The sequence below is a fragment of the Heterostelium album genome (genome assembly GCF_000004825.1).
Source record: "Heterostelium album PN500 unplaced genomic scaffold PPL_scaffold8, whole genome shotgun sequence".
In the NCBI taxonomy this organism is placed as follows: Eukaryota; Evosea; class Eumycetozoa; order Acytosteliales; family Acytosteliaceae; genus Heterostelium; species Heterostelium album.
Genome location: NW_008805070.1, coordinates 1,063,880 through 1,077,375, shown reverse-complemented (window position 1 = coordinate 1,077,375; position 13,496 = coordinate 1,063,880). Strand labels below are relative to the sequence as shown.

The following is a 13,496-nucleotide window of genomic DNA, read 5'->3' as shown; positions in this document are numbered from 1 at the left end:
TTGACTTGGCTCATTCATTCCTTTTATTTTCTTTATATAAAATTACTACTACTACAAACAAATAAATAATGCCATTGCCATTAGTCACCAGAAAATCAATCAGAGATAACCAAGAGCACTTGGATTCAGCCGTCGAGTTGATCAAGACTGTCTCTGGTGCCGATTGGACTTTTGAAATCGATTTTGAAACCATCTTCTCCAAGTTGGGTGACGGTTGTGACTATGTCAAGAACGATGCCGGTAACTTCTTCTACAAGGAAGTTGCCATGAGCATTGCCAACTGTGTCGAGAGAGCCTGCAAGCAAGAGATGACCAAGGAAGCTTTGGTCGAAGCCAACTCCCAATCCAAGGTCATCATCAGAGTCAACGAAGACAAGAAGAACACCAACTATTGGAAATATATGTTCGAAGCCGGTTCATTGGTTGTCATTTTCAGAGCTCCACCATGCAATGTAAGTTAAGAATAATTTATTTTTAAAAATAATAAATAAAAATAAAAAAAATATAAATACTAATAATTTTTTTTTTAATATATAGGTATCTGATTTGACTTATTTCGATCTTGCTTCAATTATTCCATCACCAGGTGCTTTGTCATTGAAGGCCAGATTGAATTTGAAGAACAACCAAGAAGCCATCCAAGAATCTTTGGAGCAAATCAAGGTTGCCACCAAGGTCGACTGGTCATACGATGAGGAGTCACTCGAGACTTGCTACACCACCATCGACAGCAACAAGGACTCCATTGGTGAGATCTTCAAGGAAATCATCAACTACGTTGCTACCAACATCACCAAGAGATGTGCCGACGAAATGGTTTTGGAAGCTTTCAACGAAGTCACCACCAACGCTAGAATCATTTTGAGACACAACCCAAAGCAATCCAACTACTGGCAATGGATCTTTGAGAACCAAAACTTGGTTATCTCATTCAAGAGCATCTGCAATGTCAGTGACAACTGTTACTTTGACTTTGAAAAATTATTGTAAACTAGTAATAATATAAAATATAAAACATATAATAATATATAAAATAAAAGAAATCAAAAACTAAATATATAACAAAAAAAAAAACAAAACAAAACTTCTCTTTGTATTTGATTAATTATTTTCTTAATTTAATTTTCTTTTTTTATTATTAAAAATATTTTAAATACAAAATATAAATGTATAGGTAAATGTGTAGATAATTTTAAACTACTTTGACTGTTGATTGACTGGAATTTAAATTTGTTAGGTTGACGTTTGGATCTTTCTTGGCCGTCAGACTAAGATATCTGAGATAGAAATACTTTCTCTTGGAGTAAAAGATGATACCCAATCCGATCAAGAGTGTACCTCCTACCAAACCACAAATCAAGGCGATTTTCCAAACTTCGAATTCTACCTTTGAACAAGAATTGTTGTCTGTCGACACCAACGATGAGAAATCTGGATCCAATTCACAAACGTTACATTGTGGAAGATTGATACCGATGAGCGCAGTCTTTGCTTCTTCATCTACACTTATCAACTCGTTACTAGAGTAGGTTTCTCTACCGTCTGAAATCGAATAGTCAAGGAAACGTCCGTAGTATATAACATCGTCCTTTACGATCATTAGAGATTGAATAGAGCTTTGGTCATCTTTGTTGAATGCATTAATCTCGCCACCACATCCAATCTTCTGGCTTGGGTTGTAAGCAGTGATAAATACAACCCGCAGATAATTCAAGTTCGATGAATAGACCCAGTTTGAAACGTTAACTCCAACCTTTACAGCATTGGGTGGTAGATTGTATGACTTGGAACCAAAGGTGAAAGTTCTTGCCAAGCTTGAAAATGAAATTCTTGTTTTTACTTGCAATTGCTTTTGAGCGGATGAGTTGCTTGGAAGCATGTCGTAGTCTATGGTGGTAAGAGCGGTGCTATTATCGATGGTGTGGTTCCATTGGTCTGGTGTAACCTCAAATTCAATCGATCCGTCGCCACGAATCTCTTGGATTGAGAAAATAGAGAATCTAAACACATATCCGTTGTATTCGATATCTATCGATGGCTTTGTTTTATTTGGTTTGAAAACACCACCTTCACCATCACCAGGCTTCAAATTGCATTTTGGACCATAGTAGTTGTTATCGCAGTCACAAGTACCGGTGATTTCATTGCATTTTCCATTTCCACTGCATCCTTCTCTCTCACACTTAGAATAGTCGTTGCTAACTACCGAAATCAGGCTATGGGAGGTAAATGGATAACCGTCTACAGTAACATTAAGACTGGCTCTACCAGGTTGTAGTTGTGTGGAATTCAACCTGCAGATAATGGTGGTCGATGAAATCTCTAGAATTTGGCATTCTACCGAACCATTAAGTACTACCGATGGTAAATTTAAATTGGTTCCAAAATATCCACCGAGAGTGAGATTTCCTCCGTTGACAGTCAATGAGTTCACGGCAGAGACAATTGGATATTTAAGAATATAATTGTTTATGGGGAATGTTGTCTCTGGAATTCCAGTTGCACTCTTACTGAATATTCTAATCGAATAGTTGCCTCCATTCTCCAATCTCAATGATGTCAGTTCGCATGTATACAGTTGGTTGGCCACTAAAGAGTTGGTGCACTCGATACCAGCGACCGATACGGTGTAGGTTGGTTTTTTTTCAATTTCACCTATCTGAAGCGATAGATATGCAGCACCCTTTGGATATTGTGCGATTTGAAGTGAGCTTATCTGGGGCAATCGGCATGCCATGGGAGAGTACATCTCCATTTGGTATTGACAATAGGGTGAGGCTGGCTCATACGCATTGATGATGGAAGTTTCGCCCAGACCACAGGTCAAATGTACTGTTGTTGTTCTTTTCAATTTGTTGTAACAAGCAGCGCCTCTGGTGGCATTGAAAAACACAGCCAAAGAAGTTCCATTCGAGGACCACGCACCAGGTTCTTCTCCTGTATTTAAAAATCCAGATGTAACATTTTGACAAGCAGATATATCATTATTATTTGTATTACTATTACATAAAGCGCTTGTTCCACAAACTGTCCAGTAATATGTTGCCTGTTTTAAAAATTTCAATGTCAATTTTTAATATATAATTAACAAATCCAGAAAAAAAAATATAATAAAACTCTTACACTTGCTCCTTGAAATGAGACACCCTGATACGAAAATGTTTTACTATTATTTTTTTAAATCAAAAAATTAAATAATAGAAATAAATTTATAAAAAGTTAGTTATAAAGTTAAAATATATAATTATGATGATATATACTTGGCTATAGATGAAAAATCGAAATAAGAATATTTGCAAGTCGATAAACTATTTACAGAGAGAACAAATAAAAATAAAAATAAAATACACCTATAAATATGACTATGATTATTGCAATTGCTTATCTCTAACATTTTTCAAAATATTATCTTTTTTAGAAAACGTACTTTAAATGACAACACTTTATTTCTACTGGTGAAATTATATGAACACAAGCTAACTCTGTTAGTGATTGATAGGTTTGAAATAAAACCAAATCACAAGTTCAATCTGATAGTGAGGAATTTACTATTATGCTAGTAGATAGTTATCAGATATTACATAAAATATTAAAATTAATGAAATGTCTATTGTCAAAATCAGAGTCATTTGATGTTTCCTGTCAACTCCTTGAATCGAATTCTAAACAAAGAAGGAAGTCATAAACATTTTCAGCCCCATCATCGTAGTTATCATGGTCCCTGATATGACCAAAAAAGAAATTGTGATGTTGTTTTTTTGATAAAAATTTTTTTTAGAATCATTGGCAAAATTTTGAATAAAAAACAAAAAAAAAAAGATATTTTGATAAGTGCATAAAAAATGAACAAAATTATAAGATTGAAATTTCTTTGCAAAAATACCAAAGATCTTTTTTGTTTGGTCACTACAACTTGTTTAATGTAGAATCACAGTGTAATTGAATGGGGGATGAACAAGGTTACATCCTATATTCGGAACACCCAAGCAGAGAAGTAAGAGTTGGTTAAAAAGAAATAATAAGAAGAGAAAACTAAATCCCACCCATAACCTTTGAAGTTTAATGAGATTACTGACATTAACAAAGTAATTTAGATATTTCTTTATCTCTATGAAAAATCAAATTTAAATGTCTCTTCAATCCATTGTAACAACGTAGTAAAAAATATGATTTTATTTGTGAAGTGCCTTTTGCAAAAATTTAAGTTATCATTGTTAAAATAATAATTAAATCAATTTTAGAAGATATTGGTTAGTGAACTAACTACCTTTTTTTAAACATATTATTGTTAAATTTTATGAATTTACTCTGGAGAATTAATTATTTAAACAATAATATGTTTTGATAGTTAAAGTATTTTCTTTGTGAGGTGTGCAAAATATTTGAATTTTTTTTATCCGTTCATTTAAAAGATTTTTACCGCTCAAAAATTTCAGCACAATCAAAAACATTCTCATTATTTTTAAATTTAAAAATAAAAATAAAAAAAAATGGTTGATTGATTTTTAATTAGATCTATAATTCTTTTTATATTTGTTATATATCGTATTATTTAAATTATAATATTTAAAGGTTTTGAAAAATGTTACCTCCGATTAGTGTAGATCTTATGATATCTAATATGAAGATGCTATTAGATGCAAAACAATATTCTTCTGCAGAGTTACTAGTAAATAATCAAACCACAAACACAAATCTCACTATTCATATGATTAGATCAAATAGTCGCTAACTGGGCAACCAATTTAATTAATTAATACATGGACATACTTTTTTATATTTTTATATTTTTATTTTTTAGGGAAATTTCATTATATCACTTCCATCTCTATGTAAATCAAATAATAATATTAGTAGTGTTACAGCTCATTATACATCGTTGATTATGTTTGCAGATGCTGTCTCTGCTCAACAACAATATGCAAGAGCGACCAAGTACTACAAGGCATCGTTGGAGCTCATTAATAAAGCAATGACAATGTCATCTGGACATACTTCATTGTTCAACAGTCAGTCTAACAAGCAGCAATCAAACCAAAACAATGCCAATACTGTATTGTTAAAACAACAGGAATATGACATTCGATATAAAATGGCAATATGTCAAATCAATCTAAAAAAAATCAATTTGGCAGTCAGTTATGTACGTATTTTTAATATTGTGACCTTCACAGGTGACACACAATTGTCTCACAGATTGGTGAGTAATCATTGAAATACTAACTGAATCTTATCTATTTCGATTTAGTTGGAATCTATACCAGCCTCCAATAGAAATTTAGCAGTTCATTTAACATTGGCAAGATTATACAGGGATTCTGGAAATGTAATGAGAGATAAAACCAAAGATGCGATATCATGCTTCAAAGAAGCACTTAGGTTGTGTCCTCTTTGTATAGAGGCATACAATGCATTGAAGGAGCTGGGCGAGGAACCAGAGGTATTGCTACATCAGCTTCTAAGTAAACAATCAACTGTCAATGCCAATATAGATTCAACTTGGATACCTGCATTGGCTCAATCACAAATCGAATTGAAACGTAATCAACCTCAAAGTAAGTAGAATCTATAGATAAATAATTGTAATCTTAAATAACCTTTTCTATTCATTATATTATTATTATTATAGAATCATTATATCTATTAAAGAGATTGGAATCTAGATTCCACGGAAATCTTTATTTATTGGAAAAGTTGGCTATTTCCTATTTGAACAATGATGAACCATCCATTATCAACACAATGAATACTTTTCACAAGTTGAGAACAATCGATTCGTTTTATGTTGGATCAATGGATATATATTGCTCTTTATTAAAGAGAAGACAATTACAATTAGAGTTGAACAAGTAAGTTATTAAACCAAAGGTGATTAAGCATGGTATAAATACTAATTAATTTTATTTTTATTTTTGTATCAATAGGGTATGTTCAGATTTAGTTAATAATAATCCAAATTGTGTAGAAAGTTGGACATCTGTTGCACTCTACCATTCACTTAAGGAAAATAATGAAAAGGCACTGGAGAATGTCGACCGTGCTTTGAGTATCCGCGAGAGTCATGCCTATGCACATGCACTGAAAGGTGATATCTTCATGTCGTTGGAGGAACCAAAGGAAGCGTTACCATCACTTGAACGAGCATTTGCACTGTCCAAGACAATCTTTAATGCACGTGAGCTTGTACGTTGCCATCTCTTCTTGAATCAGCTCAGTGAGGCATTGAACGTGGCACGTACCATTCACAGAATGAGTCCAGACTACTCGAAATCCAAGGCTTTAGTTGGTATGGTACTAGCGAATCAGCCAGAGGAACGAGACAAGGCAAGAACCATATTGAATGAAGCGCTCACCATCTCGCCATATTGTATCGATTCCGTTTTAACAATGAGTAAATTGAATCTAGTCGAAGGAAAGACACAAGATGCTATAGATTTGTAAGTAAATCCATTTTGAATATTAAGTTAGATGTTTATTAATTTTATTAATTTTATTATTTATTTGTTATTTAGATTACAAAAACAATTAGATTATCAAGAAACAGATTTGATGCATACAGAGATGGCAACTATATATATGAGTAAAGAGATGTACGATGATGCTATGAAACATTTGAATGCAGCACTAGAGATTAATCCACAATATGAAGCTGCAAGAAACGGTTTGCATAGATTGGATTTAATTCTCAAAGGATTCGACCCAGATCAAATGGAAGATGGTGTAGATGAAGAAGATATGGAGTTAAGAGATGAAGATGAAGAAGAAATAGAAGATCTCGAAGAATAGTAAATCCTTTGTTTTTATATAGTTTTTTTTTTATAGGAAGTTTAAATTAAAACAATAAACTTGACTAACTAATAATTAATATTAATTGAAAAAGAAAAATAGTAGTAAAAGAAAGTTTACACCTTGCGTTACTACTATGTTTATTAAAAAAGTTTAAAAATCAATTGGTTGTTTGGACAATGTTGTTTAGTGGAAGTTGGTGATTCGATTGTTGTTGCTGTTGACGTTGTTGTTGCATTTGTTTATCGATTGTTCCTCTTAAAGAACCTAAACGTATTAAAATCTCTCTGAGTGCTATTCTTACATCTTTGCTGTCGTTCAGTAGCAATTTAATTAGCAAATCGTAAAAGATGCTCATATTTCTCATGAACTTCTCGTCGTTAAACTGTAGCAGTGATTTAAGAATCTTGAGCATTGTGTCGGTTTGAACGATGGTTTCGTTTTGATTCTTAATGTACAACTCTGTCAATTCTCTGAATAGACTGACCAGTCTGTGTTCGGAATGCAATGTTCTTGTGGTGGCATCGATACATTGCTCGGTATATAGTACAATGAGGAGATTGAGATATCCGGTGATAGTATTCTGTTGTAGAATCTTTAGTACGGTTCCGATACGGGAGATCAATGGATGCAATTTGTCGTCTTTGAATACACTGAGACAGAATTGATAGGAGATCTCCAGACAGTCACCTAGACAGAGTAGTTGCGATGAATTCAGGAATTCATAGTGTGAGAATGCAATGTCATTGATGGCTTGCACCATCTGTAGTTGCACGGAGCACTTTGATTGAATCTGCTTTAGAGCATCCTGTTGTGGACCACCACCAAGACTGGTTGTACGAGCATGTTGTTTCTTCATACTAATAAGTGTTGGAATGGTTGGTGACGAATATGATCTGTTATGATGTGGACTGGATGTCGAAGGTAATGGTGAATTTGGTTGTTGATTATTATTGTTATTGTTTGATGTTGGCGATGATTGTTGTTGTTGTTGTTCATCACTATCTGAACCATTGATGTTATTATTATCACTTGAATCATTGTTGTTGGATAATGATTGTCTCTGTTGATCAACAGCTTCAGATGGAGAGTTTTGCATGTTTTCGGTTGATTGTACTCTGGAGATGGGTGGAGTAAGGGAAAGTGGAGTGGTTGGGAGTGATGCCGATTGTCTGAGTTGAATGTGTTCTGGTACGTTGTGATGATGGTTGGATTTGTCAAAGTTGTTGTTGTTGGTACCATTGAGTACAGGTGAAATAGGTGCTGAACTTGGATGTTTATCTACATTCTTTACAGCGAGTGATGAATGTACTTTACCATTGAGATGTGGATTCTGCTTGGTTGGTGTACTTGGTGGTTGTTGTTCATTGATCGTTGGCATTGGCGAAGTTGTTGTGATAACAGTTGGTTGTCCACCCATTCCCATTCCCATCAACAAAGACGATTGGTTGAATATCTCGACCGGTGTGTTGGTTTGGAAGATCTTGTGGAATTGATGACAAACATTTGACCATTGGACATCTGAGAACTTGTTGCCATTCAAAGTGACCAGTTGTATCAAGAAGGTACCGGCAGTCTTGGCGAGAATTTCATTGTCCTGGAGGATACAGCATACAAAGAGGTCAAGCATATCATCGAGAAGGAAACAAATGATATCGATAAAATTGATAAACATTTCAGTCAATGACTTGAAAGCACGGTCTCCAGTGTGTATCAGCCACTTGGTGTCTTCCAAGATGGTTTCTGGTGCACCCTTTGAATAACCGACATTATCAAAGATGGGAAGCAAAACACCACGGAAAATCAACTCCCAAAGCTTCGGTGAGAAAGTTGAACCAAACAACGCGAGCACTCTAAAGAGTGTATCGAGTGCATAGCTACGTAGTTCGCTGTCTTCGTGTGAGATGACACGTGCCAGTCCAGTCAAGAGTGGGAACCACAAGGAAATATGTTGTTCAGAGTCAGTGAACAATGTAGAGTTACTACCGTTGGCACCTTCCTCACGCGAGAGCTGACAGACACGACCATTAGCAAGTTGGACACCACAATAGCTAAGAATATCGATTGCTTTCAATGAGAGATCTTTGTGTTTCGAGTTGGCATAGGTCGACAAACAATTTACATAGTCGATAAAGAAGGTTTCAGTGATATTAGTGAAATCACGACTGAGTTCATCTACGAAATCAAAGGCTTGCGAAGCAATCTGTGGCTCAGCAAAAGAGCTAAGAGTAAAGATGGTGAAAATAGGTTTCCAACCGGATTTGATCATCGCATTTCTACCGTTGGTCAACTGGAATATACACTTGAGAATGAGCTCTCTGACCTCTGGATGACTGTTGGCGTGGAAGATGAGTTCGAGTGGACGAAGGAAATCCTTTTGTGAAGAATCCTTGTTGATCTCTTCGAGTTCGAGGAACTTTTGTGCCAACTGTTTAAGCGAGTCGATGACTAGCGATGAGATGTAGACATTCTCTGGTTGCGATCCGATCTTTGTAAAGTGATCGGCAATCAGTTGCCAAATAAGCTTGATACGCGATTGATTGTAGATAGCAACTTCGACCAGTTTCAACAGTGAGAAAGTCGATGGATTCGGTGTGGAACGTATTTCCTCGAGTGAGATCTGTGTGAGTGCTTCTACAAAGAATACGATGGCACTGTCATTGAGACCGCTGCTATTAACATAGAGGTGATTGGCAGTGTCTAGATCCTTGGTGATCATATCAATGGTGATTCCTTCGGGAATGATTGGAGTGGAACGTTGTGATGATTTCAACTGGAAGAAATCAGAGGTACTCATTGTACGCTTGAGTTTCTCCGAGTCTGGATTTGGATTGTTGACACCAAGATAGTTGATTCTGAGTCGCTCCAATTGTGAAATCGATTTCAATACTGGATGCCACGATTTCTGGAGATAGTTACCGTCGATTCTGGCAATCTGAATCATCTTTTCCAGTGACTCTATGTTCTTTGGCTTCAACTCTTTGATCTTATCAAAAATAGTAAAGTTGGCAAGTGATGAAACGAATGCTTCCTTCTCGATGGACATTGTAAGTAGTGAAGTCAAATTGATGGCACATCTGAAACCCTCCAAGCAAACCAACACGTTTCTGTCTTCTACGTTCTCAAGGACCAGCGAGAGTGACACGAGAATTGGATGCCAAATATACGATAGCATAGTCTTGAGTTGAACGAGAAGATTACCATGGTGGAAACGGTCACGTGTATCAACGATTGGTTTGTGTGGATCGTCGAGGTTGAATGTAGTTCTCACGTTGAGACTGGGTTCGTCAGAGATATCGTCGTCGTCTTTGAGCGAGAGTCGCTGTAGTGAGATACGGTCGTATATTCCAAGGAGATATTGCTCGTCAAAGTTCTTCTTGTCGTTGATTCCAGCGTTCATCTTTATCCAATCTGGCTTGGTCATATGAGTTTTGATTGCAGTGGAATGCAAGTCAGTGGCCAACATTACAATGGCGAATGACAAGATGAAAGCGGCATCGTCATTGGCAAACTCAAACGATGGCGTACTCTGGTTGTCAATATAGAAACGCTTGGCAAATGCCTGTACGACACGATCTACCTTTTGCGCTTCACCCGGCAGACGGAAGTACGCTGTAAAGTAACGAAGAGCATTATCCAGTGTGTAGCCAGTGAAATTAAAGAGCTCAGTGTAGGAATCGAGAATTCCAGCGTTCTCCTTCTCAGAGATGTACACACCGATGCTCGTCTTGTCAAGTCCCTCGGTGTCTCTGAAGAATTTGGCCAGTTGGACGTCGTTACGCTCGACAACACCGAGATTCACAAACTGATCGACACCTTTCTTTGGACTACTCTTGAACTTTAGTTTTGCCTCTTCGATCTTTAGTTTCTTTTGCTTGGAGAGAGTATATTGATTCTCGGCGGGCAGACTTGCCAGCTTGGCAGCGAGACCTTCTTTCTTGCTACGCAGACCCTCGTCCAGACTCTTGAGCATCAGTGCCAAACACTCCAACGCTAGATACTTCACTTTAAGCTCGTACATCTTGTTCTCTGGAACGACCATCTGTGCAATCTTGGAGAGATCTTCGATGGTCCGTTGGAAGATGTCTTTGGAACCGACCGAACAATCGTAGTTTACGTATAGGTCAATCAGAATCTGTGTATTCTCACAGATGTTTCTGAGAACTTGGAGAACCAACCAACGATGTTGGATAGAGCTGGTTGTAGATTCCAATACACGTAGAATGATGATTGAAAAGTACTGTCCAATCTCGTCCTTGAGGAACTCACGGTAATGAACGACAATATAGAGGAACAGAGTCAACGAGATCCTAAAGATGGTGTTGTTTGGCGATAAACCTGATGCCAGAATCGAAGGGAACAATCCTTCTCTGATCTCATAGTTTACAATATTCGGGAAGTTCTTTAAGCATCTTCCAAAGTCCTCAAAGATCGATGATAACAATTCCAATGAGAATATTCTAATTTTAACTTCTGGTGGTGATTCATAACTAATATTATAATATCAATCAATCATATAGTTAGTAAGTTATTATTAATTATATTTCTTATATATATATATAAAACATACTCTGATATTTCTCTTAATGATAATTCACAAAGTAATCTGAAAATCAAGATTGCATCACGTAATGAAATATCATATTCCTCCTTTTCATTGTCAAACGATGCAGGTAAAACTGTTGGATGTATAATCTGACTGCTTGTTGATTCATCTGATGTTGATTGTTGTTGTTGATTTGTACCAGATGTTATAGTTGATTCTTTCTGTTCACAAGTAACTTGTTGATTTGTCTAAATAAAAAATAATAGATCATTAAACATAAGTTAGTTATTATAATATGGATATATATATTTATATATAGTATTTACATTGACAGCTTTATCTATCATTTCATCGATGATATTGGCAACTTGTTCAACGGTTGAACTTGGAGTCAAGATATTTGGAAGTGGTGATTGTAATTCAGGTGGCAGTGACAATGATAGATTAGCCGTACTGACACCAGAGATATCGGGTGTTGTCGCTGCAGATGATGATAGTGCTGACGATACACTATGATCATTATTATTAATATTCGGTTGTAATTTTGGTGTATTATTGTTGTTATTATTATTGTTATTCGTTGATGTTGTTGTAGTTGTGTTTGTTGTTGTTATTGTATTATTATGTTGTACAATATACTTTTGATTATCTATTAGACCGAATAATCTCTTTAACATCTGAGTTATAGATGTCTTTGATGCATTGAGTAGGTTTGAAGCCGGTTTCGAATGTACATATATATAAAAGAGTGTCTTTACTGCCGACACCAGTGTATACTTGTGGAACTTGGTCGATACTGTCACCACCAACTTTACAATCTGCAAAAGTGTCATCTCGTCGCTTACATAAACACTATGCACCAAAGTTGGTTCTAAGAACGTATCGATCAGTTGTTTCCTATCTGTATTTAACATACTTGATATAATATAATTTGCTGCAATCAATTTCTATATCATTTTTAAATTAGTATTTTAATTAATTAAAACAACAACAATAACATACTTCAACCAATTCAACAGCAGGATTAATCAATTTCGGTAGTCTCGATTCAAATGATTGACGATAGATGTTTGAGAGTTGTTGAACGATCGTTATCCATAGTGGGTTGCGTGTGAGTACTTCTGGTTCGGTTGTCTTTGTCAGCAAGTTTGGATGTTGTTTGAGTGTTTCCAATATGTTTCTGATCTCCTCTTTGATTGGTTGTTGTTTCTTTCCACAGTCTGCAAGCACCTTATTGAGACCTCTGTTCAAAAGATTCGCTATTGGCTCCGGTGTACTTGGAGGTGTCTGTCCACTAACACTGCTCGACAACGACGCTACTGCAGACAACCCACCGAGTGGCGATAGAATCGGTGTTGAACTACCTCCAGCTGATACCGATGCATTCTGTTGTGACGATGATGATGCCTTCGACGGTGTCAAAGGTGTAACTATTGGTGTTGACGAACTTGTAGATGCAGTTGCAGTTGTATTTGTAGATGTAACTGAAGCGCTTGTTGAAGTTGCAATTGGTGACTCCTGTACTACTGCAGAGCCATTAACACTAACACTACCATTACTACTCTGTTGTTGAGTACTTGGTGTAGTTGATGTTGACATCTTCTAATACTCTCTTTATTTATATATCTATTTAATATCTATCTTTTTGTGTTTTTTTATGTATAAATAAAATAAATAAATAATGAAAAAAAAAATGACGAAAATGTTTATTTAATTTAAAATATCATTTAGATTTGATAATTTGTAAATAAGTAGAGTTGTTTTGTCTAGTTTAATGTGTTTTATTTATTTTTTTGTTTTGGTAAGTTATGTTTTGCTGATTCAAGCAAAGTTACAAATAATAAATTAACACACCCACAAATAAAAACAAATAAATCAAAAGAAATAAATTTGATTTATTATTATTCGCATAGAAAATCAAAAAATTATCATATTCAATAATTTAATAAAATATGTATTTTTTTTTATTTTTTTCTAATTAAATTCTTTTTTGCACTGCTGTTTTTTGCCATGCGATAAAATAATTCTTGGTTTGAATTTCAACACTTTTTTTAGTTTTGGTTGCATGTATCTTCACTTCACTTCACTTCACATCATATCAAACAAATAAACAAACAACACCTTAGTAGAAGTTAATTTTTATTATTTTATCAAATGATTCACT

The 13,496-nt window shown here is 35.4% G+C and overlaps 4 protein-coding genes across 4 annotated transcripts; 2 read left to right on the top strand and 2 right to left on the bottom strand.

The window, feature by feature from the left end:
• Nucleotides 1-68: 68 nt before the first annotated feature.
• Nucleotides 69-990, top strand: PPL_08056 (uncharacterized protein; the record flags this gene model as incomplete). The annotated part of the gene is made up of 2 exons (XM_020578886.1): nucleotides 69-452; nucleotides 538-990. 2 exons carry the CDS (start codon nucleotides 69-71, stop codon nucleotides 988-990), a joined length of 837 nt encoding a protein of 278 aa, XP_020430725.1.
• Nucleotides 991-1,192: 202 nt separating this feature from the next.
• PPL_08055 (uncharacterized protein) lies at nucleotides 1,193-3,394 on the bottom strand (the record flags this gene model as incomplete). The annotated part of the gene is made up of 3 exons (XM_020578885.1): nucleotides 1,193-3,046; nucleotides 3,124-3,166; nucleotides 3,261-3,394. 3 exons carry the CDS (start codon nucleotides 3,392-3,394, stop codon nucleotides 1,193-1,195), a joined length of 2,031 nt encoding a protein of 676 aa, XP_020430724.1.
• Nucleotides 3,395-4,582: 1,188 nt separating this feature from the next.
• Nucleotides 4,583-6,786, top strand: anapc7 (anaphase promoting complex subunit 7; the record flags this gene model as incomplete). The annotated part of the gene is made up of 6 exons (XM_020578884.1): nucleotides 4,583-4,669; nucleotides 4,802-5,200; nucleotides 5,249-5,555; nucleotides 5,630-5,849; nucleotides 5,925-6,437; nucleotides 6,513-6,786. The coding sequence occupies 6 exons, from the start codon at nucleotides 4,583-4,585 to the stop codon at nucleotides 6,784-6,786; spliced, it is 1,800 nt and encodes a 599-aa protein (XP_020430723.1).
• Nucleotides 6,787-6,946: 160 nt separating this feature from the next.
• On the bottom strand, nucleotides 6,947-12,931 carry PPL_08053 (armadillo-like helical domain-containing protein; the record flags this gene model as incomplete). Its single annotated transcript, XM_020578883.1, has 5 exons — nucleotides 6,947-11,276; nucleotides 11,357-11,580; nucleotides 11,659-11,981; nucleotides 12,067-12,172; nucleotides 12,335-12,931. The coding sequence occupies 5 exons, from the start codon at nucleotides 12,929-12,931 to the stop codon at nucleotides 6,947-6,949; spliced, it is 5,580 nt and encodes a 1,859-aa protein (XP_020430722.1).
• Between the last annotated feature and the right edge of the window lie 565 nt (nucleotides 12,932-13,496).